The sequence below is a fragment of the Talpa occidentalis genome, unplaced genomic scaffold (genome assembly GCF_014898055.3).
Source record: "Talpa occidentalis isolate TD23 unplaced genomic scaffold, MPIMG_talOcc4v2.1 talOcc4.10, whole genome shotgun sequence".
Classification (NCBI taxonomy): domain Eukaryota; kingdom Metazoa; phylum Chordata; class Mammalia; order Eulipotyphla; family Talpidae; genus Talpa; species Talpa occidentalis.
In genome coordinates, this window is record NW_023600993.1 from 32161399 (window position 1) to 32186663 (window position 25265).

The 25265-nt window shown below is 52.0% G+C and overlaps 1 protein-coding gene across 1 annotated transcript in view; it reads left to right on the forward strand.

The window, feature by feature from the left end:
• Positions 1-2550: 2550 nt before the first annotated feature.
• Positions 2551-25265, forward strand: part of LIMD1 (LIM domain containing 1) — a 49519-nt gene continuing 26804 nt past the window's right edge. The window contains exon 1 of the mRNA XM_037527678.2: positions 2551-4359. Coding sequence (XP_037383575.1) covers positions 2973-4359 — 1387 coding nt within the window. The 5' untranslated portion in view covers positions 2551-2972. The remainder of the gene's footprint in view (positions 4360-25265) is intronic.

Genomic DNA, 25265 nt, shown 5'->3' on the forward strand with positions numbered 1-25265 from the left:
GGATGGAAAGAGCCCAGAGGACCCTAGGTTAATTCTTCATCCATCTGCTTGGCTGAAATATAAAGACTCTTTTCAGAGCTCCCCCTGAAGTGGCTCTTCAGCTTTGGGACACACACTGCATTGTGTGGGGGACATTCCCTGTAGCCAAGCAAATACGATAGAAAGGCCCTTTCAGTTAACTGCAAAATAAGCAGGGCTCTGTCCAAAGACAGGGGCCCTTTGCCTCATGGGCCCCCTGGGAATCCATAGCTGGCTGACACCGTTTACTGCCTAGAGGCTATTGGATGAAGGCTTTTCAAATTCCTTCAGTAAATGATTCTTTTACACTTATATAAAAAACATATACATATGTATGCAAACATGTTAAGTCAAATATCCTTTAAGTTCAAACACATGCATACACGTTTTTATTTAGCTATACTCTTCTAAGATATATATGATGTCGATCAAAGATGTGTAGTGACTTACAAAGTTACAGGAATAATAATACAGCCTCCTTTCCTTGTTTCCCCAAATCTGGGTCACCATTAACTTCAATTAATTTTTTTGACCTATAGCTGGTAACACCTATAATTCCTTTTCTTTTCTTTTTTAAAATTTTTTTAAAGATTTATTTATTCATGCATACAAGAACCAGGGTACAGGCCAGATGCGCGGGAGGGTGAGAGGACTCACCAGAGACAGAGTGGGGAACAGAACAGGCAGACTGATGAAATACACTGCTGAGGGGTGCATCGGGCAAGACAGGAGAGGTCTGCTGCGCCGTGTGGGTTGCTCTCTGGCCGGCTGGGGATCGAACTCGTGCTGCAGAGGCTGTGGACAGCTTCACAGTGCTGCGCTCAACCGCCTGGGCCACCAGGGGAGGCCCTATATTTCCTTTCCTAAGTGACTCATTCATTCATTTATCAAGCATTTGGGGAACCCCTGTCATGTACCAGGCACTGTTTCAGGCTATAGCAATGAACAAAATGGGCGAAGAAGTTTAAATTCTAGTGAGAAGACAGGGCATTCGCTGTGGTGTCAGTTAGGGGTGGGGAGGGAGAGAGGGGTATCCAGGAGGACTTCCTGGGGTAATGACTGTTGAGTAGAAACCTGAGGATTGCGGGAGTTCTTGGATGTTAGGGGAATAGGTTCTAGGCAGAAGAAATGGCAACTCCCTTGCCCACTTTAGTTACACTGTACTTACTTGGCAAAAACCTGCTCCCCACACCCACATTGTGCAGCTGAAACCTGGCTATAGAGACGCATGCCACTGTGTTGGCTAGCCCAATCGAAGTGATGGGGGTGTGTGAAGGGGGAGGCAAGATCAAGGATGATGGGTCTAGGTGGCTGCCAAGCTAGGGTGGAAAGAATAATTTGCACAAGAGGACCTGGCTGGTGTCTGTGGCTCCTGTACCAGGGTCCCAGCTGTTAGAACTGAACCCCTACGAATTGGCTCTGGGTTTGCTAGACTTTGCACAGGGATGGCCATGTGTTCTAGCACTTTGTCAGCTCCATCCCCAATACTGGGAGGGGGTCAGGCCAAGAGGGCTGCAGCCTTCTACTGAGAGATGTCCTCACCCCTGGGTCACTAATCTACTCGGGTTCAGAAATCCCCATAGGAATAACGAGCCACCAAAGCAAGAGATTTTATTGTTTCACTAAGAACCTCAAATGCGTGCGCTCTGGGGAACAACAGGACTTTGTCCTGTCCCCCTTTCTGAGGACTTGGTCTCCTGAGCACGCTTCGCAGATCCGTCCCCCTCTGTGTCTTAGTCTCCCTACCTGTCAAAGAGAGCGCAGGCCCAGCCTGCGGGTGACACCCCGGTGCTCAATCCTGCACCTTAGGCGAGCCGGGCAGCTGGCTAGTCTGGGCAGAGGCTGCCTCGAGCGGCAGCGGGAAAATGAGGCCCGGTGGGGCGAGGGGTGCGTGGCGTCCAGACTCCCGCAAACTCCACGCCGCCCGTCTGGGGCCCACCGGCTGCCAGGCCGCCCCGCAGCGAGCTCGCGCGCAGACCCCCAGCCCCGCGCTGCCCGGGGCGGGGCCCGACGGAGGTCCGGGGCCGGTTTGGGATTCGCGTCCTGACGGTGGCGAGGGGAACCCCCGCGTCATTCCCGTGCTGTGGCGCGGGAGCCGCCTGCGGGACCGGCCGGGGGCCGGGCCGCCGTGTCACCCCGCCCGGCGCCGGCCCCGCCCCCGCGCCGGAGTCCCCGCCCCCGCCGGGCCCCGCCCCCTCCCGGAGCCCCCGCCCCCTCCCGGAGTCCCCGCCCCCGCCGGGCTCCGCCCCCTCCCGGAGCCCCCGCCCCCTCGCAGGCGCGGAACGTGCCCGGTCGACTCCGCGCGGCGGGCCGGCGTTGGGCGCCCTCACTTCCGCGTCCCGCCGCCCTCCGACCCGCGCGCGCCCGGCCGCCGCCGCCATCGGACAATGGACGGCCCGCGCCGGCTGCCGTGAACTTCCTGCCGCGGCCGCCGGCCCGCGCGCCCTCTCCGCGTCGCCGGATCGCAGCTCGGGGCCCGGAGCCGCGCGGAGGACCCAGCGCCCGGACTGCCTGCGCCGCGGGCCGCGCCACGCCGGTGCCCCCGCGGGACGGGCGGGCGGCGGCTGTCTTGTTGTGGGTTTCCGAGTTTGGTTGCTTAAGGAGGATGTGATTTCCCCCCCCCCCCCTTTCATTTTTCTTTTACGAATTGAGTAACAGAACTCTGCAGAGCAGGCGGGGACCCTGCAGCGCCACCAGCAGCCCTCCACGTGGACACACCGGAGGGGAGCGGGACTTGGACGCACACTTGGTCCAGTTGGCCTTGAGGCCTCAACTTCATCTGGACTCTTAAGACCTGGGGTCATGACTCTTAGGGTGGCCAGGTGGAAGGCTTTACCTGCCCCTGCCCCCGGCTGGACTTGACCCCCACCCTTGTCAGCAGCTTCCTTGCCCCACCCACCTGCCTACACATTCATACCTGGCACCTGGGCTAGGCCCAGACACTGGTCTGCATCATGGATAAGTATGATGACCTGGGCCTGGAGGCCAGTAAATTCATCGAGGACTTGAACATGTACGAGGCCTCCAAGGATGGACTCTTCCGAGTGGACAAGGGTGCAGGCAACAACCCGGAGTTTGAGGAAACACGCAGGGTGTTTGCCACCAAAATGGCCAAGATACACCTCCAGCAGCAGCAACAGCTCCTGCAGGAGGAGTCTCTGCCTAGAGGGGTCCGGGGCCCTGTCAATGGTGGGGGCCGCCCAGGAGCACAGCCTCACCGGGAAGCTGGTGTCGGCAGCAAGCAGACCATGGATGGTGCAGCCAAGCCCCCACTTGCAGCTTCGACAGTGGTTCCTGGGACATCCACCTCTGTTGCCTCTGGGCAGCCCTTGTACCTACCCCAGGAGCAGAGGGCCAGGCCATATGCCCGTAACATGAGGAATGGCAGCCAGGACTGTGGTTCGAAGGAAAGCCCAGCGAATTCTGAGATGCCTGCCTCCCATCGCCCCTGTGAGGATCCTTCCTGCCTTACCCATGGAGACTATTATGACAACCTCTCCGTGGCAAGCCCAAAGTGGGACGAACAACCACGGATGTCCACCAGTATCAAACCAGGTGTAGGGGGTGGGTGGCCTCATGCCCCAGGGGGTGACCCACAACTGCCCAAACCCTCCAGGGACCATCAACTATACCAGCCACAGCTCTCCCTGAGCTCCAGCAGGTCATTTGAGAGAGGCCAAGATGGTGTTGGTGACCGCGGCAGTGAGAAGCCAGCAGGACTTTGGACCACAGCCTCCTTCCAGCGGGTGAGCCCAGGCCTTCCTTCTCCAGGCCCAGAGAATGGGGCCTTCTTGGGGCTGGCTCAGCCTCGAACCCCTTCTTTCTCAGCACCCGTGGCCCTGAGCTGCTCCAGTCAAGGAGTTCTTCCAAGAACAAACTCAGAGGTGGGGAGTGAGGTTTCAGGCATGATGCCCAAACCCACCGTGGAGCCTCCACCTTGGTTCCAGGATGGGCCCAAATCGTACCTTTCTAGTTCTACCCCGGCATCCTCACCAGCCAGCACAGACAATTTGCAGGCGGTCGCCGCCCCTGGCCTGGGTCCCAAGCCTGGCTGCACAGACCCTGGCATTGGTCCCAAGCTCAGCCCCACCGGCCTTGTCCATCCAGTGATGTCCACCCCGCCTGAGTTATCTTGTAAACAAGGTCCTTCTGGCTGGTCCCCTGATGGCAGCTTGGGGGCTGTGCTCCCAGAGAGCCCCAGCCCTCCCAGAGTGAGGCTGCCCTGCCAGACCCTCATCCCAGGCTCTGACCTCGGACTTTCAGCCGCTGAATTAAAATTAGAAGCCCTCACCCAGCGTCTGGAGCGTGAGATGGATGCTCACCCGAAGGCCGATTACTTTGGTAAGTGAGAGGTCGGTGGAGATGCCCTCCGTAGATGTTGGGGTTCCCGAGACGGAGAGATGTGTTCCCCATTAGGGAGGCTGTAGCTCTCCTTGAGTGCTGCCTGGGTTTGGTTTTGTTTGGTTTTTTGGCTTCCTCTTTTAGCTGCTTCTTCTTGATTGGGAAACTTGAAAGCATCCTTGCTCAGAAGCAGACCTTGCAGCTGAGATTACTCATATGTAAAGGGTGAAGTGGATTGGGATTGCTCATGACTGCGCTCAAAAAAGGAAGATCCTGTGATTTTGGATCTCAAGAGCTTCTGGTGTGATTTAGGACCTCTGGCAGCAGAAACTAGCCAGCTTTCTCAGGTCCAGGGCCCCGTGGGTGTCCCGTCATTAGTAATAGGCTGACTCTTTGAGGGCCAGTGATTGGACAGAGTATATTTCCACAGCAGTGTGTGTGTGTCTGCCTGCCTGCTGGTACTGTGTGTAGTTGAGACAGGTGAAACACAAGTTCTAGATCAGTGCTTCCCAAAGTACAGTCTCTGGACCAGCAGCAGTTCTTTGCTTGGGAGCTGGTTAGAAATGTGAACCTGGACTATGTCAGAAATTCTGGAGCAGAACCTGGCAGCAGCATTTTCACCAGCTAGCCAGGTGATCCTGACATTTGGGGAGATTTGAAACCTGTGGACTAGGTGTCTCCTAATTCCTACCCCCCTCCCCACCCCCACCCCCAGCTTCAGCCAGCAGCCAGGGAGCACCAACAGCCAGGACTCTCGAAAGGGTGGAAGATGCTCCTTACTGATTTTTCTCAAATTGGCAAGGCTTTTGTTTTATTTTCTTTTTTTAAACCACAAAGTCTTGGAGACTGCTGGCTTCAGCTTTTTTTTTTTCTCCACTGAGTTTGGAGACAGCAAGAGAGCAGCTCAGTTCTGTTGAGTAATGATGTAGTTAGTGGTCTCCTAGGGTGCTAACTAGAAAGACAGCCTATTTTTAGAAGATTCTGAGGGTTGTTTTTGGTCTTGTTCAGTGTTGAACTCTGAATAATTGGGGCCATGCTTTCCCCATCTGAGTCATGAGAACCGGTGGAAGCCGAATCTTTGGGGTTGCAGCTCTGCTCAGTGGAGGAGGGCAGGGGCAGGACAGGAAGACTCTGGAAGGAGAGGGTGATGGACTTGCTGCTCTCAGTCTGTCCTTACTCTCTGTGAACATACGATGTTGTCCCAGGTGCTTGGCAGGGATGGTTGGAAGCGCCCCTAGCAGCCTGTGTTCTTGTTCCTCCTGAGAACCTCTTGGGAAGAAGCTCTCACACCACTGGACGGGGGCCGGGGTGACTTTGTTGGTTTGAGTTTTAGAGCATGCAGCTCTATCTTACTGTGAACTGTCTCCTTTGCAAACCCTCTCCCCCTTTGAGAATGATACACAAATGGAAATATTACTGTGGTTTTTAAAATGTGAACTTTTGTTTAATTTCAAGCTCATTCAACAATAAAGCAGCAGTTTTATTTTCTCAGGGAGGCAAGTTTAGACAGTGGATCAGAGGGGCGGTGTTAGCTAGCACCGTTCTTTCATTCAACATGTATTTGTTGAGCAACCACCTTGGGCCATGAGCTGTTCAAGGCCTGGGGGTACATAGTTAACGGGACAGACAGAAGCTGAGCAGACAGTGTGGTAGAAAGGCCAGGAGATGAAGAAAATAAACCAGCAAGTTCTAGGGAGAGAAATAGAGGCAGGGGTGGCCTGGAACCAAGGGGCAGGTGGGCTCCAAGGGAATTTCAATTTTAAGTCAAGTGCTCAGGAAAGATCCCCTGAAGAATGTGGCAGACTTGAAGGAGGGGAGGGAATGGACCCTGCATCTGCTTAGGGAAATGCAGGAGCAGAGGCCTGGGGACTGGGGTGGTGCTGGGCGCTATGCTCACCCTAATTCCTCGTGGCATCAACCCTAGGAAGCAGGTTCTGTCATTTGTCCATTTCACTGATGAGGAAACTGAAGCTCAGAAGCAGTAGGTGACTTTATCCGAATTCTCAGAAGCAGTACTGGGTGTAGCAGGGGTTTGCACCCCCCTGTACAACTGCCACACTACCCGGCCTCGCCCAGCTGCATCCTAACAGATGTGAAAACATCTTATTAAATATCGTTCATTAATTTTTATGTCTTTTTACATTGAGGTGAGATTCACATAACAAAAAGAACTTATGAAATAAGCAGTTGACTGCAGGGAGTACATTCATGATGTCGTACGAACACCAACTCTGTCTAGTTTCCAAGCATGTTCATCACCCCAAAGCTTTATGTACCCATAAAGCATTTGCTCCCCACTTCCTTCTCCCAAGCCCCTGGAAGCTACCCATCTGTGTTCTGCCTGTGGATTTACATATTCTGAACATTTTTTTTTTAAGATTTATTTTATTTATACAAGAGCTGGGGTACAGGCCAAAGGCGCAGGAGAGTGAGAGGATTCGCCAGAAAGAGGGTGGGGAGCAGAACAGGCAGATGGACCGAAAGCACTGCTGAGGGGAGCAGCGGGCGAGACAGGAGAGGTCTGCCTCGCCATGTGGGTATCTCCCTGGCTGGCCGGGAATTGAACCGGCTGCTTCACAGCGCTGCGCTCAACCCGCTGCGCCACCGGGGAGGCCCCACATATTCTGAACATTTTGTATTGGTGGAATCATTTAATTTATATTCTGACAAGTCTTGCACTCACTTAGGCAATTCTAAAGACACACAAACACATGCAGTACAAAATGAGTCCCTTCCCAGGTTCCAGTGGCGTGGCCTGCGGGAGGTGGCACTGTGTGTGTCTGCCGTCACAGTGCCGGCTTGCTGTCCACCTGCTCTTCCTTGGCCTGCTGGGCACCATGCCTGGGCAGTCTCTCGACAGCCCGTGTTGGGTGGGCTTAGTCCCACTGTGTGGATGTGCCCCTGCTCATGTCTTCAGCCCTCACTGTGAACCTTCGGAAGGGCCCACCCACAAGGTGCCGGTGCGGGTGTAGGATAAACTCCCAGGAGTGGGAATGCGAGGTCAGGGGCTTGGTGTCCTTCAGTATTGCCCTGTTACTCTCTGCAGAGCTTGTGCCAGTGACCGCACTGCCATGGCCTGGGAGGGGCTGCCCCATACCTGCTGTGGCAGCCGAGTTTCTGTGTGTTCTCCTGTGACCGCCATGAGGTGGCGGAACAGTCTTGTCTGAGCTTCTGGCTCAGTCAGTTCTTAGCCTAACCTTGTGTGGGCCCTTGAACAAATCCTGTGCTCTTCCAGGCCTCACCCCCTCATCTCTAGAGTGAGGTGGCTAGACCATTTGAGGGGCTTGCCACAGCTGATGCCTACCCTTCCCCTAGGACTGGTGTTAGCTGTTCAACATGGTACATTTATTGAGTAATGATGACATTTTACTTCCAAATAGAATAAATATCTCATGATGCAGGGCTCTCGCCAGAGACAGTGAGGGTGGTGTGACCCCAGAGTCAGTGTAATTCCAGCAAAGTCAAGAAGAGGTTTGGGTTGGTCACCTAGCTACCTTCCTGGGTCAAACAAAAGGGGTCCCTGTGGATATTTGACATTGTGCAAGGGCTCATGGCTCTTGGCCACCACCTTGGAGAAGTCTTAGGTTTGAGACACCTGGGTTTCCAGTAGTTGATGAGTTCATCACTGAGGACTTTTCTGGCGCTTTCCACAGATGCCTCGTGGGTTTGGTACAGTGTGGTCCAGGGGAGGTGATGGGTCCTCCTCCTCACTTCTTCAGGTGTTCTGTGGTGGCCTCTGTGTGTCCTCCTTGTGAGGAAAGAACTAAGGACAAAGTCTTGATGCTGCTTGGAGAATGTTGGTTTCTTACCTCCCGAGGCCTCACTTGGGAGAGGCGTGGCTGTTGCTTTAACACTGCTGTTTCAGTCCTGGAGGAAGTGAGGGGCTCGGGGAGCTTTTTGTTTGCTCTCTCCCTGGCCTTTCCCTCCACTGTGTGTCCGTTTGTCTTCCTCGCACTGGACCACTCCTGCCTTTCTAAGGAAAAGGACTCAAGTAAACCACCTGTCCCAGGCTGGGCTTCCTAGGATGCTGACTCAGAAACAGAGTTTAGTGTGCAGGGGGCTTCTCAAGGGGTGCTGTTGGGGCCCTCCCCTTGCAGAAGGAGGGGAGGAAGCAGGAGTGGGAGAGGGGAACTTAAATTGTGGTGCAGGCCTGACAGTTTTGAGCTGACCCACAGCGAGCTCAAGAGCTGGAAAAACCCTTCAGGGTTGTCCTGAATTGGGACGAGGTGGCCTGGCCTTTGCATTCCCCCAGGGGTCAGTCCTCAGATGTGCGTACCCGGGGAAGGGGGTGACCTGGGATGAGGAGGTTGCAGCTATGGCAGTGCTGGAAGGGGCTGGCAGGCAAGGGCTGCCTCCAGCTGCTCCCACAGCTTCTGGGTCAGCTCCCTCAGTGAAGGGAGATCTGGGGGTGCATGGCAGAGTCTACCACAGCCCTCACTGCCTGGCAGGTAAGACTCACTCGCTGTGACGTTGGGCATCATGAAGTTAACCAGCAGCTGTCTGCTGAGTGCCGGTGACGTGCCAGGCACGGGGAAGCACTTTGTGGGTGTTGCCGTCTAACCCCCACAGCCCATCATTCTCTGTTCACAGTGGAGAAGCTGTGACTTGCTCGAGACCACACAGGTATAAGTGGTGGTGCTGCCACTCCAACTGGGGCTCTGACCTCATGCTCAGTGGGACTAGGTGGCTCTCAGGTCTGAGTTAGATGCTTTCTGTTTGCCCCTCCAAATTCATTCCCCATCCAGCTGCCTCAGAGGCATCAGTGGATTCCTTGTCCTTTTCAGACCTTTTCTCGGGACCAGAAGGCCCTGTGCCTTCCCTCCCTGCTGTGGGTGTCTCTGGAGGATTCGTTGATTCCAGGGTCTCCTTTACTCAGCAAGTGGATGGGTAGGTTCACACCCCCCACTGCGTGGAGAGAAGAGGCTGACGTTGTCTTTAATTTTCCTGTCTTTAGTGGATGTTCCTGCTACAGTAATGAACCCAGGAAATTGTAGTGACTGATGCCCTAGTTAGCCTAGGAGCCTGCTGGGAATAGCCCAGGCATGATGCCTCCTGGGAATAGTCCTGTCCCTGCCAGGGACCTGGAGCCTATGCAGCACTGGATTTCATTTTATTAGCATTGGAGGCTAAATTAGCAGTGCAAACAGAGGCCACAAAATGTCTTATCTACTCCTTCCCACCTGAAGGCTCTTAAACACTGTGTTCCACACTGTCCTCATGACCAAACATTGATCCAATGTTGCTAGCAACAGATGCTTGAAATATGGGGCTTATTTCCAGCCTATATGGCAAATTGAGAGCAGTCTCAGAGTGTTTTCATATAAAAGGAAATAACACGGAGCAATCCTGGAATAGAGCAGCCCTTCCAGAATTCCAGAACAGGGGCCGGTATGCACCCCACAAGCCCCGGTTACCCACCAAATATCAGGTATTCAGTAAACTGAAACCTTGTGCTACAGTGGAAGAAGGTAGCAGATCATTCATCACCCTTGTCTGTCTGCGAGTGGGCACGCCTGAGTTCAGTGAGCTGGGAACTTGCCTCCAGAGCCTTTTTTGGAGATACCCAGTGTTCATTTGGATCTGGAATCCAGGCTCCCGTTGCCATGGAGGTACTTTTCTAGGCCTCCAGGTCACCATTGTAAATGACACCCAAGACTTCAGTTCTGCCTGTCCCTGCAGGGGTGTGTCCCGAGGTCGGGACACCCAACCCTTTCGAAGTTGGGCGGCGTATGTGCGTCTTTAACCGACCAGTTGGCCATCCCCTCCTAATCACGGAGGCGTGTAGTTTTTACTTTGTTGATGTATAATTATCCATATTGTATGAACTCACAGAGTGAACATACCACAGTCTCCAGCACCTGACAGGCACCCCCACTCTCGTGCCCCCTGACAGTCACCACCACCCTCCATAGATACCCAGCGTCCTGGCTTCTGATAGCAAATGTGAGTTTTGGAGCAATTGTGTGATTTGAAGCTTCCAAAACCTTTCGGAATGGTATGTTTGGAAAGCATTCCGTGGCAGCTTTGGGGATGAGTGGAACACGTGTGGGTGATCAGGAAGCATCTCAGGCTGGGGTGGCGAGGAGCAGGTGCTGCCAGTGTGGGCCAGCTCCCCCGCCGCCTGCTGGGCTGTCCAGTGGTTGCCTGTGTTCTCTGAAGGGATGGACTTTTCATCACATACTTTCACCCTGTGCCCAGCTCCCTGAGCAACGAGCTCTTCAGAGGCTTCACGGGGGACACAGCAAGCTCCGGAACTTCCCCCACGGAGGTTTATCTCTTGTGTTCTCTGTGTCAGCGAGGTGTACCAGTCAGGTTTCCGCCATGCTCTTAGCTTTGGGGTCCCTGCTGTGGAAGGGAGACTAGCAGATCAGACTCAGCTCTTACCATCCCCCTAGCCCTGCCACGCTCACCGGCTCCTATCCCACCAGCCCCTTGCTGGTCCTTCCCACCGCGGGGACTTGCCCTTGCTGGTCCCCAGCGGATGTCCTGGTCGCATGGTACAGTCTTCACCTGTGACCTTGGGGGGGCGGGTGGGTGTCCTGGGCAGTTCTGACGTGGTTCCCAGGGAGTGTGCCTGGGCTCATCCCATCTCTCGGAGGTCCTCCCCTTCTTGGGATAGTATGTTTCTGCTCTATTCCTCTGTGGCCAGGAAAGAATGTCTTGTTTTTTTCCATCTAATTCTTTGCTCTTTCCATTAATAATCCAGAGTGTGAAACAGACCTTTGACATGACCGTTCTTGCCAGATGTTTGTTTTTTTTTGGTTCTATTTTTTTTATATATGTTGATTTACGACTCACAGAGGAGATGGAACTGCGGAAGAAAGACAGGAATTGGGGAGCCGGGGGACCCAGTGCTCTGGGTCTGATCCTCCCAGCCACCCAGCTGTGACAGTGGGCGCCCTGCTCTCGCTCTGCTGAGCCCAATGGTCTCTGAGCACTCTTCGTGGCCCCAAATTCTGTTGCAGTGGCTTTGGGGACAATCAAATGCCTGGATCTTAATTGACCAAGAAACACAGAACTGGGCAACAGCTTTGTCAGCAGTGAGAAGAGCCTGGAAAGATAGAGGCAGAATGACCTAGCATCCCACCCTCCTTCCAGACCTCTACAGAATTTAAACACCATTTTTTTTTTTAAAGATTTATTTATTTATACAAACACGGGGGTACAGGCCATAGGCATGGGAGGGTGAGAGAATTCACCAGAGACAAAGCGGGGAGCAGAACAGGCAGATGGACCAAAGACATTGCTGAGGGGAGCAGCGGGCAAGACAGGAGAGGTCTGCGGCTCCATGTGGGGATCTCCCTGGCTGGCCAGGAATGGAACAGCTTTACAGCAGAGGCTGTGGACAGCTTTACAGCACTGTGCTCAACCTGCTGTGCCACCGGGGAGGCCCTAAACACCACTTTTTATTTCAGTTATGGTTATGTTTGCATATGGTTACATTTACATCGCAAATAATAGTTGTTGATACTTAAATATCTGGAAAATACATACAATTAGGATAAGAACCTGAATCACTGACATGCCTGCTTCCCTTAGGGTCATCAGTTTCAGATTTTGTGTGGTTTGTAGTGGACAGTAGTGCGTGAGTCCATTGTGGGGCCAGGTGCGGCATGCCCTGTGGTTCTTGGTTCTTTGGCCAGATGTGGAAGTATTTGCTGAGCTAGAGGCTGTTTTGCTCAGAAGACTGTGTCTGATGCAAGTGAGATTAAGAAGGACTAATGATATACTTTAGGGAACAGCCAAACCTGGCCAGCTACTGGTGTTACGGTGGTCGCCAGCCCCAGAGGCCTGCTGAAGCCCACATTCTCATTAAACTTGGGGGCCTCAGTAGAGGGACAGCTGGCAGTGCTGACCGTGTCTTGCTGGCACATTCCAGACCTCCTCCGCAGGCTCCTGTGTTGTCCTCAGCAGGCCCGGGTGTCAGACCTGGTCACAGACACAGGAGAGTGGTCTCGGCTCCTGGCATGGTCAAGGCCCCTTTGCCTGTTGAAGAAATGGAGGGGCTTTAGTCAGGGTGTGAGGGGGGAGGAGGAGGGATTTTCAGCTGGGGTGATGGCTCTGCAATAGTTTTGCTAAAATTGTTGAGCAGTTGCACTGTACCAGCGCTTTTCTAAGTATCTCACATGTTTACTTGTGAGATATCACACATATTAACTTGTTTAATTCTGCCAACAACCCTATTTTTTTTAATCCCCGTTTTATGGGCAACTGAGGCATACAGACGTTAAGTCGCCCGCCTGATACCTGAGTTAACGATGGTGATCACCACCCTGTGCCTCCCACCTGGGAGCACCTTGGCTTTCTGACCAAGGGAACCTCAGGAGGGGCCTGTGGCCATGAGTACATCAGAGTTGGGGTCTTCCCTTGCTCTGGTGGGGCAATGAGGAAGGCAGGGTGTGGAGAGATGCCCAAGCTGGCGGGAGCAGCTGGATTGCACTCATGCCAGGGCAGCAGCAGCAGCTCCTCGTGGGGCCAGGAGCCTGTGCCAGCCACTCCCTGCAGGGCACAGTGGAGCCAGGAAGGCTCAGAGAACAGACACGTGCCGCCCAGTGGCTTGGACTGCTGATGGCCCTCCAGCCTCCGATTTCTCGTGTTCCTCTGAAGGTGGGTTTGGCTGAGTGGGCCATGCCCAGGGGGTGCTTGTGTGACAGGACTGGGGGGGTGCCGGCCCCTGCTTTTCTTGGGGCAGCCAGGATATCCTGGTGTAAGGATCAGTATCAATCTCAGACTACGAGAGGAACTGCTTTAAGACCCAACATCGGATGAAATGATGTTCAGAGCCCATCTGGCAGATTGAACAGAAACCTTACCCTAAAACAAAACAGGCCTACAGCACTTCCAAAGCACGTCAACGGCAGGGGAGTCCTTGCCAGCAAATATTTATATCTCCTCCAGGTTTTGTTTTTCATTTGTCCCCTCCTAGGGAAACCAGCTGGCCACAGAACCTCAGAGTCACGTTGGAAGGCTGGAGACTTACTGCTTAAGTGTTTCAAAGGGAATACTTCGAGATCCATAGCCAGGTTATTTTTGAGTTTTGAGAGCCCTGAGTTTAGACTTGCCAAGTTCCTTCCAAGTTTCTTGTTCTGTGACTCAGCTCTGGGTGTCCCAGGAGATTGAGGACTGGTTATTCCCAATTACTGGAAGTCGGTTGGGAACCTAACAGAGACCTAGCTTCCTCCCCCACATATGTTGTAACATAAAGAAAGTTCTGGAAGCCTGCCATGGTACTGTCATTCCAGTGCAGGGGACTTGAGTTTAGCATGGGGCTGCAGCTGATCTTAGGAGGTTCAGTGACCCAGGCAATCTGAGGACCTAGTTAGTGTGGACAAGCACCCTCTTAGAATGCAGACCCTGAATTGGGTGAGCACACATCACTGCAGGCTCAGGGGGGAGCATGTGATGGTCAATTCAGCATAGCAAGCGGGTTGCAGATTTGCATTTTGCTGCCCAAAACTCCTCTGACCACAGCTGCAGCTTCCTTGTTCTCATGAACCTCCCCATGGGCTGTTTATGGTTTCCTTTCAGCAGGGTGGAGCCAAGCTGTGGCCGTGCTGGCTCACGTGATGGTCAGCACTCGCCCAGGGGACTGGCGTCAGGGTGGGGCTTTGCCATCTGCCTAACTGTCCCCTGCTTTGTCCCCCTCTCCTCCACTGTGTTCACATTGCTTTCTGATGATGCAGTGGGGTAGTGAATTTAGCAAGAGATGGAATTCGGGCAGCCCAGCTGACGGCCGTGGCTAGGCTCCAGGGTGTTTGCCGAAGAGTTGTCTTCACCTTAAGCGTGCTGGCAGCAGGAGAACAAGTTGCAGGACTGCTGTGCCACTTGCCCGCCTGTGCCAGCTCAGGCACCTTGCTTCACTTTTGTGCCCTCAGCTTCCTCCCCCATTGGGACTGGATGTCCTGTGCTCGTTGGAATTCTGTTTCCTTCCCTGTGCTGCGGGCCTCTAGAACCAGTTTTGGATCAGGGCTGGTGGCTGGGAGGCTATTCCTGGCTGAGGATGCCAGTGTTTGGAACAGCACCTGCTTCAGATACAGTGTGTGCGGTGTGTGCGGCTGTGCTTGCAAGCTTTTGTCTTATTTGCTTCCAGTGGAGTCAGAAACCCACTGGAAAAGCCTGGGGTGCAGTGGGTGTGAGACACGTGTGTAAGTGGACACACCCCGGGCAGGGTGGAAGGTGGCAGCGGGTACTTCTTTGAGTTGGCCCGCCCGCTTCCTCTGAGATACCATCGTCCGCTGTAGAGGTAGCCTGGAGTGCTGTCTCCACTGCTGCTGGGTATTCGTGGACCTCACCCGTGGAGTCAAAACTACATTCTTTTAGGGAAAAAATTTAAGTTATTGGATGAAGTAGCACTTAAGAAATAAGGAAAATAAAATCAAATGCCTAATTAGTGATAAAATTCAAGATACAAAGCAGGACCTGGCCTGGTGAAGCTGCTCATGAAGTATTTGTTGAATGTGTGAATTGCATTATGCGTTTATAATATTATGTAATCAAAATAAAAGCTTGAAATGTTTTGGTGATAATGCTGATGTTGGCTCACCAGAGGACTGAGGAACAGGGAGTGCTACACATGTAGTTTCTCGGTACCTGGTGCCTGGTGGCAGCTGTGATACCCGTGTCTGACAGCCCCGTCAGAGTTGGAGGATGAGCTTACTGGGTAAGGATATGGGTGACGTGACTTGTGACCTGGGGAAGAAGCTGAATGTTGGACATCTGAGCCTCCAAAGTGTGTAAACTTGGAGAAGTCCTATTCCTTAAGGCCACCTTAGGACCTGACCACATTTTGGGAAGGACATCTCAGTCATGTAACCTGGGTGAGTCTCTGGGTGAATGGATGGCTTCCAGTCTTGCTTGGCAGGGTGGCACCCTGGAGTCCTGGGGTGGTGGGCATGAACTTCAGGTGTGTCACTCACTCTCACCTGCCCTCCCCCCTGTTCTTCCCTAGACTCTTCATCACCACATCTAAACTTATCCCTTGAGTATAGAGCTCCTGCTGTACAAGAGAGTGACTCAGAATTCATGGGGCTTCCTTTGTGCCCAAAGACTCATCGCATAGCTCCCCCTTCTGGAATGTGAGCTCCGTGAGAGTGGGGTGTATTTCCTGTCCACTGTTGTATCCCCAGCGCCCAGGGCAGTGACTGGCACAGTGCAGATGCCCAGTAATGACTTGCTGAATGAGTGGACACCCAGGCCAGCGCAGGAAGGGGAGTCCCTGGCTTCCTCCTACTGCCAGTGCTTTGAGTGGGATGTTGCTGCTGTGGTGGGCACAAGCTCCAGAGTCAGCACGCACTCACGTGCCAGGAATGCCAGGGAGTGCCAGGGAGGCAGGAGTGCTGGGCCAGCTGTCTCCATCCCTCAGCCAACTAGTTACTCAGATGAGCTCTTGTGTGGGCCTTGAGTAGCTGAGGACTGGAGGTGCTCGGATGCCATGGTTTGTCTGGGTGGAAACTTTGCAGAGGTCCAGGGACCAGCTCACCAAAGTCTCGGGGACATTTGCATGGGAGCAGGCTGATGTGCTAGAAGGCACGCGTGTTCTTATCTGATCTGAGATCGGAATTTGAGGAGCTGCTTGTGGGAATGAAATGCCACATAAATCTGTGGGCTCTGGATCTGCTCTGGGTAGATTATTCAACATTCTTGTATCTCAGTTTCCTCATCAATGAAATGGAGCATAGTTGTCGTGAGGAGTAAGTTAAAATGCTGTCCAGTACAGGAGCCGCTAGCCACAGGCAGCTACTAAGCACTTCAGGAAGCACGTTGGTCCAGATTGAGGTATGCATTGTCTGGAATACATTCTGGATTTTGAAAACTTTAAATGAAAAACAATGTAAAATGTTCATTCATGCTTAAATATTTATTATATGTTAACATGCGAATTCTTTGGATATATTGGACTAAGTAATATATGTATTATTAAAATTAGTTTCGTCTGTTTTTACTTTTTAAGCGTGGCTACTTGAAAACGTCAAGTTACTGCTGGTGCTTCCTGATGAACCGCACTGTGCCCCAAGGGCACTCAGAACAGGCTATGGCTTGTGGGGATTACTTTCCTGTAGGTGCACTTGTGGTTGCTTTCCCGAAAGTTTGGAGCATCTTTACCTTGTCCCATGTGAAAGTCAAGCTCAGTTGATTTGTTCAAACCGACAAATGCTTAAACAAAGAGATTGTGATTTGTCCACTTGCCGCCCCCAATAAGGCTTCCTGAGGCCTTTGCCTGGTACAGGCGTGGCAGGATCACTCACTCAGCCTCCGCGTGTGTGTTCTTACCAAGGTAGAGGTACCGGGCATGAGGGAGCAGGGGTGATTGTAGCTGAGCCAACTTTCCAGGACCTTAAAAACACACTCTTAGTTTAGGGAGTACAGGCAGAGCATCACACGAGAACACCCATCCCCTGGCTCTCGTGAGAGGAATGAGGACAGTGTTTCCTGTCCAGAGAGGTGGCCCTTGCCCTGCTCTTGCTCTGCCTGGGCTCTGGAGCCGCTGCCTGTGCGGGGGAGGGTGGCCAAGCCAGGATGGCTTTCCAGGCAGCTTCCAAAGGCCCGATTGTCTGGGACCTGTTCTGACATAGCTGAGCTTTTCCTCTCAAGCGGCAGTACTGAAACAGGGCCTCTTTGTTGGCTCGCTGAGGGGGTTAGTTCTAAAAATTTGAGTGGACGGGAGCTGGAAGTTGCTCCTGTGTCTGCAGCCACCTCTCTGGACTGTCCACTCCTGACAGTGGGTGTGGGTGTGTGTGTGTGGGGAGAAGCAGCTCTGCCCAAGCTTACTGGAGAGCAAAGGAAGTGAAGAGGCCGGGTCAGGAAGAAAAGTGTCCCTGCCGCGTCAACCAGCAGCACATGCTTAGTATTGGGTTGTCGGAAAAAGTCACGACATATGCGTCATGATTTTTTCCGACAACCTAATATGTGCAACAATAAATGTATACAACAGCAATATACCTGTTGCAGGATATACAACAACATATACTAAACGAGGCATCTTTACACCTCAGCACAAAGAAAACAAGGTGATATGTTGATTGGTTGATAAAAATATGGTGGCCAGTGGTCACTCTAGGGACCCTAATCCTGTATTTCCATTTGGGAGCCATGGTTTGGTGTTTGTGACCTCAGTATCTGCAGTCATTTTAGAGACTACTGCAAATCGCAAGAGTCAGCAGGAGTAGTCTTTTGTCTGGCTTATTTCACTCAGATCATGCCTGTGAAATTTGTCTTCGTTGTTGCATTATCATTTTTTGGTCCTTTTTCCCTGCTGAGCACTATTCCATTATGTGCCTGCACCACAGCTTGTTTGCCCATCTCCTCATTGAGGAGCGTTTGGGTCCTTTCAGTTTCTGACTCTTACCGGGTACGTCTGTGATGATCATATCTCTGGCCTGCTCTCATTTCTCTTGGCAAGGACCTAGGAGTGGAATCTCTGCAGGGTCGTAGGAGTATGTTTGACCCTTCCAGCAATGGTCAAAATGTCTTCAAAAGTGGCTATGCCCTTGACACTCCCACCAGCTGTGTTGGAGACTCCTTAGGGTCTTGTCTTGAGCTGTGTCAGCAATTTTCTTGGGCGCTCTTCTGCTTGTTGCATTTTAAGCTACCTGCTCTCCGAGGTGGTCTTGCTTGGCTGATACCCTTCCAGTTTCTTCTGTTGAGATATTATCTACACAAGTAGTTTTCATCCCCTTTTTGATAGTTACTGTGCTCTCATAAAGGTCTGGTTCTTTTTCACCAGGTTTCTCTAATGTGGCAGTCATGTGTGGTTTTGGCATTTTACAGCATGTTCAGTAGAGCTAACTGTAGGAAAGTAAGGATATATAGACAAAAATAGTAAATAAAAGTCACCCATCATTGTGTAGGGAGATAACCACTTTTAAGTTGTTAAGCAGTTTTTTTTTTTTAAGCATCTGAATGAATGAAAATGAACTTTTGAGAATTGGAGGCTTTTGTGAGAATTACATGGATCAGGCCAGAGAAAGGGAGAGAAAGGGCCTCTAACAATGTCACAAAACTAGAGTTCAGAGGCCAGCCAATGAAGCATGTTTCCCTTCGAGTTAATTTTTGGAAGTGCCTCAGTTCCATTTGCTTTCTGGAACTTTCTGAGAAACTTTGTGTCATCCCACTTGCTGGCCTGATTTCTTTGCAGGGCCAGCCAGAGTCTATCTTACACAAGTAGTTATAGAATCAGAATTGAGACCCTTCTCCCCCTGGTACACAGGCAACAGGAATCTCTTCTCCAGGTCTTCCTGACAAGCTCCTGTTCCTTCCTGTCCAACACCCACAGTGGAGGGAGTTTCTCTCAAGAGGAAACCAGAGAAGTTTCAGCTGGTCAGTTTTGATCGTGAGAAAGGCTTCAGTCCCATGCACTGTCTTCCTACAGATCTGTCCTAGTTAGCAGCCAGGTTGGTCATGTTAGGGCAAGACCAGGTCCTGTCTCTCCTGCTCCCAGAAAGAATGTCATTTCCACCACCCCCCCTTCCTCACTCCCAGAATTAGAACCCATAGCCCAGGAAGCCCTGCACTCCTCACCTTTTGCTTCCTCTGTCCCCCTATTGTGCTGTGCTGGCATGCCCCCCCCAATCTTGGCTGTGTACCCCCAATTCTTGGCAACCGCCAGTCTGCTATTCTGTATATCTATTTTTGCAGTATTTTTTCTTTTTCCTTAGGAAGAATTCTGTTAAATATCAGTGTCTAATGGGGTAAAGGTTTTTTTTAGATATATTGTGCCACATAGGCCCTCAGAAAGCTTGTCCACACTTAGGCTACACACGCTACACCAGCAGTGCAGAGGAAGCCTTTTCTCTGCACCCCCCAATGGTCCTGTTACTCTCAGTGTCCTTGTCTTTGTCAGTGGGTCAGTACTGAGAGGCACCCTGCCTTGCACTGGATGCCTGGCGAGGGGACTATCGTTTCCTGTGCTTATTTTTCTTGCTTTCTGTGTGGAGAGACCAGGGCAGACCCTCTTCAGGGGAGGAAAAGGACAGAGAAGGGCTACCCTGGAGACTGAGGAGTCAGGGTGGGGTGCAGAACTTGGCTTGGGGATACCCTGAACTTCTTTTTCTTCTGGGGAGTGAGTGGCAGGGGCTGATTCAGGCCAGACAAGGGGAGTGAGAAGAGAACCCAGAAGAGAACCTTAAGTGGCTTGGCTCATGCGGCTCCAGCTTACAGTGATTGGGAAATTGCAGCAAAACCCTCTTCCACTGTTGAGCAGCTTCAGAGTGATCAAGGAGATAGCGCAATCCCCCCAGAGCCCAGAATGGCCTTAAATACTTCCTTTGTGGCTTGATAAGTGTCTTGCCTCAGGGATTACAGGGTGTGTGGGGGAGAGGATGGAGGCAGAGGAGATCCAGGGGGCCAGGTAGGATGTGGTCCGTTGCACTGTCTGCATCACAGGCTTCAGCTTTGGAGGCATCTTCAAATCGCCTGGGTGTTTGGATTCAGCCCCAGGCTGCAGCAAGTCTCCGCAGGTAATAGTGGGCCCTGGCAGCACATCCCCAGAGCAGAGCAGTGGCTGGCTGTGTGTGAGTTGGGAGGAGGTCTTGCTGGGGTTCTTGGTCCTGCTCTCTCCCAAACACTTGGCCCCTCTCTAGAACCCATTGACTCCAGAGCTGCCCAGGTCCACAGGCTGCATCCTTCAGCCAAGGAAACGCCTTGCTCAACTTGCGTCCATAATGATTCGTTCAGACATGTTCAGGATGAGCTGTCCCCTCTTGATTGGATCCTTGACCCTTGCCTCAGCCCCCTTCAGCACAGTAGGTGCTTTGTGGTCATGTGATCCTGGGCACTGTGCATCATCTGGTTAGAGAACTAAAGAGGGTATCCAGCCAGGGTGGGGACAGCTCCAAGAGACCTACCTCCCTTCCTCACGCAGGGCCCAGTGACTAGCCTGATGGAGCCTTTGGAGTTCAGATGTTTTCAGAACAGCCAAAGATGCTGGTGTGTTCACCACCTGGGTGGGCGTGGCCTCCGCTGAAGGTGGCTCCAGGGTCCTCGGTCTGGCTGCCGCAGGAGCAAGGGCTGCTCTGCTGGCCTTCCTGTTTATAAATCCTGCCTTTGCGTGGGAGTGGGGAAGGAGCCATGGCCCTAAACCAAATTTGTTTCTTGGCTTAGTTATGGTGGGAGATAATTTAATACCAATTTGGGATAATTTATGTCTTGCGGAACCTGCCCAGGTCAGGCTCAGTGGCGTTAGATCAGTTTCACTGTTGTTGGGACTCAATCCTCCTGGGACTGCTGCAGGGGCCCCCGGCAGTTCCAGGAGGCAGAGTGGGCTGGATCCCACCCCGTACCCGAAGCCGTAGTGCCTTCCCTGTTGTCGGTTACGTGTGTGAGGCTGCACTGATGTTTGTTTTTGAGAAAAGTTTCTCCCTTAAGTGGTTTGTAAACCTTATGCAGCTGGGCCAGCCTGATTGATAGTTCTCCGATGCTGTGACTGTGGAGCTGAGTAACAACTGCTGTGGGACACTGGTGGCAGCTCTAATAAAATGTCATATTCCCTTAGTAGGAAACCTTTAGAATTGAGACGCTTTTCAGGAGGCCTGTTACATTGCGTTGGCCTCTCAAAGGACATTGCATTACACTTAGTCAGAGTGGAACAGCGTTTTTCTTCTCTGTCACATGGAAACGTTATGAAAGGCTCCGGACAACTGCCCAAGGCCTTGACCTGCCTAACGCTAGCCCCCGATCTAGAGCTAGTCAACCTGGCAGGGAAAACGAAGTGTGAAGGGGGCCTTAAGGTAGGGGGCCTTGTCTTCCAGGTGCCTCTGCGTGGGCAGGCCCCAGACATCTGGGCCACATGGGTCAATGACAATCAGCGGAGGGAGCTCTGAGCCGCCGGGAAGCTATAGCTCCTTTCCACCCTGCCTACCGCCCTAGGTGTGCATTTTCTCTCCACCCACCCTTCCTCTCCACCACCACCCTCATGCCTGCTTCAGAGCATCACCTCCCGTGTCCCGTGGGTCCCCTCTGGAGTTTCCCTTATCCTGTCCCACCTCCTTGCAGACCAGCAGGCTCAGCGTGGTCACACTCATCCTCCCGCGCCATGCACACCCCTCCAGCCTTCCCGGCTCTGCCTTCCTGACCTGGAAAACTCCAGCTTTTGAAGGCATTCAGTGCTTATTTGGCATCTGCTGTGCGTGGGGCCCTCTGCTGTCCTTCTGTTTCTGGGGACATTAAAATGTACAGCCAGACCCTGCCCTTGGCAGCTAGATGAGGGGAGACGTGGGCTGCTAGCCTCACCTGAGGAGAGAGGGGGCAAAGTGCGTGAATAATCCTCGGTGACTCGTGGTTGCACATCTTTTCAAATGGGAGGCTGTGTCTAGTCCTTGCTCTTTCCTGTGGGACTATTACGATTTTCAAAAGAATCCCATAGCCACTGTGGGAGACAGTTTGGCAATTTCTTAAGCAGCTAGACATATTCTCACCATACGATCCAGCAGTCACACTCCTTGGTGTTTACTCACGTGAGTTGAAAGCTTCTGTTCACACAAAATTCTGCTCTTCGATGTTTTATCTCGCAGCGTGATTCATAATTGCCAAGCCCTGGAATAAACGGAGACATCCTTCAGCAGGTGAATGGAAAGCTCACAGGTGTTGCATCCAGACAGTGGATTATTACTCAGCACTAAAAAGAAATGAGCTATCAAGTCGTAGAATGATATGGACAATCTTAAAAGCATATTACTAAGGGCAAGATTCCCACACTTGATAGGTCAGGAAAGGCAAAACCATGGAGACAACAAAAAAGTCAGTGGTTGCCAGGAGTTAGGAGGGGTGAATGGGTGAAATCCAGAGGATTAGGGCAGTGAAACTATTCTGTGTGCTGTATATGTGACCTTCTACATTTGCCCAAACCTGTAAGATGTCTATCACCAAGAGTGAATCCTCATAGAAACTGTGGACTTGGGGTGACTGTGATGAGTTGGTGTGGGTTCATCAGTCATACCAGTGTAACCCCTTCTGGTGTAGGATTTTGTAGGGAAGGCAGCAGGATATATGGGAAACCTCTGTACTGTCCACTCAATTTTTCTGTGCACCTAAAACTTCTAAAAAATAAATTCTGTTAACGAGAGTATCAAAAAGAAAAAAACCAAATTAATAAACATCCTGTTAAAAATAAAGAATCCCCCAGTCTATTGACTACCAATGATCTTTCAAGCCCCACCCAGCTTCCTAAGCTTTCCAGATACTCTTTAGTGCACACACATTTTCTGCCTGAATCCCTCCATGCTAGAACCCCCAGGCCACATTCAGGGAGGTGGGGTGCGCTCAGCCTCTGTCTCTAAGCTGCAGCCAAACAGTGGTTCTGCTGCTACCAGTGAGCTGGTTGTTATGGACTCGCCGGTGCTCACAATGCGGAAACATTGAGTTTTGAGTCGTTGGGGCTTCTCTTGCCACTCGGTTCCTTTGCCCCTCTAATAAATGCAGTGGGAAGGACATGACTAGCGTCAGCCCCCTTTAGGCAATCTGCTTAATCATTAAGCTTCAGTTTCTTCATCTGTAAATTGATAATATCTACTTTGTAGGATTATTGTGAACTGAAGAAACACATAATTGTGTAAAACAATGCTGGGCACAGATAAGGCTTAATAATGCCTATTCTAAAGAGAGGGTAGCAAGGGCTGGATTAACATCCTGCCTGAAACAACCAAAAGCAAAACAAAACAAAACCTTAAAGCAAAAAACCAGACAAGATACATGCACCAGTAGTTTTCAAGACAGTGGCTCTCAGGCTACAAAGGACAGCGATTCTCAAGGGAACCAGAAGCCACTGGAGCAGGGCCCAGATTGCTGTGGCTTACTCCCCGGGAGGGGTCCGGGCCTTGGCACAAGGAGGGAGCGTGAGGCTGAGCCCAGAGAACTCCTGGAGTTGAACTGCAGCTGATAGTCCTGGGAGACTCAGGGTGGAGTTTATAGGACTCCAGCAAAGTCTTCCCAGCAGGTATCTGATAAAGGACTTGTTTCCTGATTGTGTAAGAAATTCTCATAACTCAACAAAAAGGGGAAAAAATGGTTTAAAGACTTGAATAAGCACCTCGCCAAAGAAGCTATAGGATATCAAGCAGCACATGAAAAGTTGCCCGGGCCCCACGTTAGTCACAAGGGTAAAGCCAATCAGCACCGCAGGGAGGTCCCACTACATGCTGGTTGGAATGGACAAGAGTTAAGACTGTCATTCTGAGTGTGGAGAAACTGGAACTCTGACTTGCTGATGGGAAGGTGAGCTGACAGGACCCCTTTAGAAAACAGTTTGGCAGTTTCCTAAAAAGTTAAACAGACACCTGTTGTTTAGACCCAGCCAGTTCACCCCCCTGTCTTTACTGCAGAGAAAAGGAAATAGCTGTCTAGACAAACACTGTACCCAAGTCACTTTATTTACCACTGCCCCAAATTAGGTGATGTCTGTCAGTGGTGAGTGGATAAACAAATTGTGGTCCCCACACGGCAGAACAGCTCAGTAATGAAAGAGAAGGGACTCTTGGTACGTAGAGGAACCTCAAGGCAATTATGCAAGTGGAAGAAACCAGTCCACACTCTGGAGATAGCCTGTGTGTGTGGGTTGGAGCAGAATGGTGGTCAGCAGGAGCTTTGGGGCAGGACTGGTCTTGAGTCTGAACCCCTGAGCAGGAAGTGCATTGGGGAACAAGGAAGGAGCCCCTCTCTTTCTGGGGGATCCCACATATGTGACAGGAACAGCCACAGCTGCCAACCAGGTGGGAAAAACAGGACCTTTGGGTGAGAACCCGGGCTTAGATACTCTCTCAGATGTGCCAGCGGAGTGACCACCCACAGGGTACAGGGACTTTGGGAAGTTGGGTTTGAGAGAGGGGATGGCAGCAGCTCCTACAAGGGAGGAACGCTCCCCACCCAGGGTCTGGTAGTTACATTATTTCCTAGAATAGGGAATTTACTTTGTGTTTTTTTCCTACCAAAAGAAGAACACATCTCTTTCCTGCCTATGAAGTAGTTTTCTATCCTTTTGCCACAAGCCGCAGGATGAAATATTTTCCTACCTACTCGGCTTCTTATGGGGCCCTCCGTGCTCCATGCCTGACAGCTGAGTGCCCCAGTGGCTTCCTTCCTTGCTTTGTGTCTGTGCTGGATGGTAGAGTGGTGAGAAAGGATGTCAGCGCCCTGAAGGGGCTGGAGCTGCAGGAATGAGCGAGGGGGAGGCTGAAGTCCACAGGTCACAGCCCCCAGATAAGGAGGAAACCACATAAGGGAGTGAGGTAGCATAGGGGAAGCCCAGGCGGCTGGGGCACTGGTCAGTGCCCCCTAAAAGGGGACTGTCCATCTTGCCGTTGGAGTGAGAGAGGGGTCTCATTTTATTCCCCAAACCCAGACGAGAGGAGTTCTTCATTCTGAGTCAGCAGCTCCCCCCCGATTCTTGAGATCTATTCTGTCTTTCATCTTTGGTGAGCTATCTCGAGCTGGCCTCTTCCTGTGTCCTCTTGGAGGATGGGTGGGGAGGGCTGACCACGCTGTTGAGCCCATGCTCCTCTGCTCTTCAGCTAGCATTTCTACAGTGGGCTGAGCCAAGAGGCCACCATGATGAACAGGGAGCAAGTGAGGTTGCCTTTGGGGGTGGCTTTGGGTGTTTTAGTTGCTGACAAACCAGCCTTTGATACTTTTTGAAAAGTATTAGAGTCAGATCAACCAGGGGGTTGGGGACAGGGGTCTGGGAGTGGACCTAGAACCATCTGATGGTGTAATGAATACCTGCTATTGCCTGTCAGTTGGTGTTTCTCAAGAGCGCGTTCTCCCCCGGCATCACATGTGCACTGTGCCACAGCCAGTGCTCAGTGGTTGTGCTTGTAATTCTTTCCTCTGTTTTTATGTGTGTTGCTGAGGACATTCTCAGTGCACTTTGTCAGTTGTGGGGGTGTTCACAGAGGAATAAGACTCTAGATCTCTGTGAA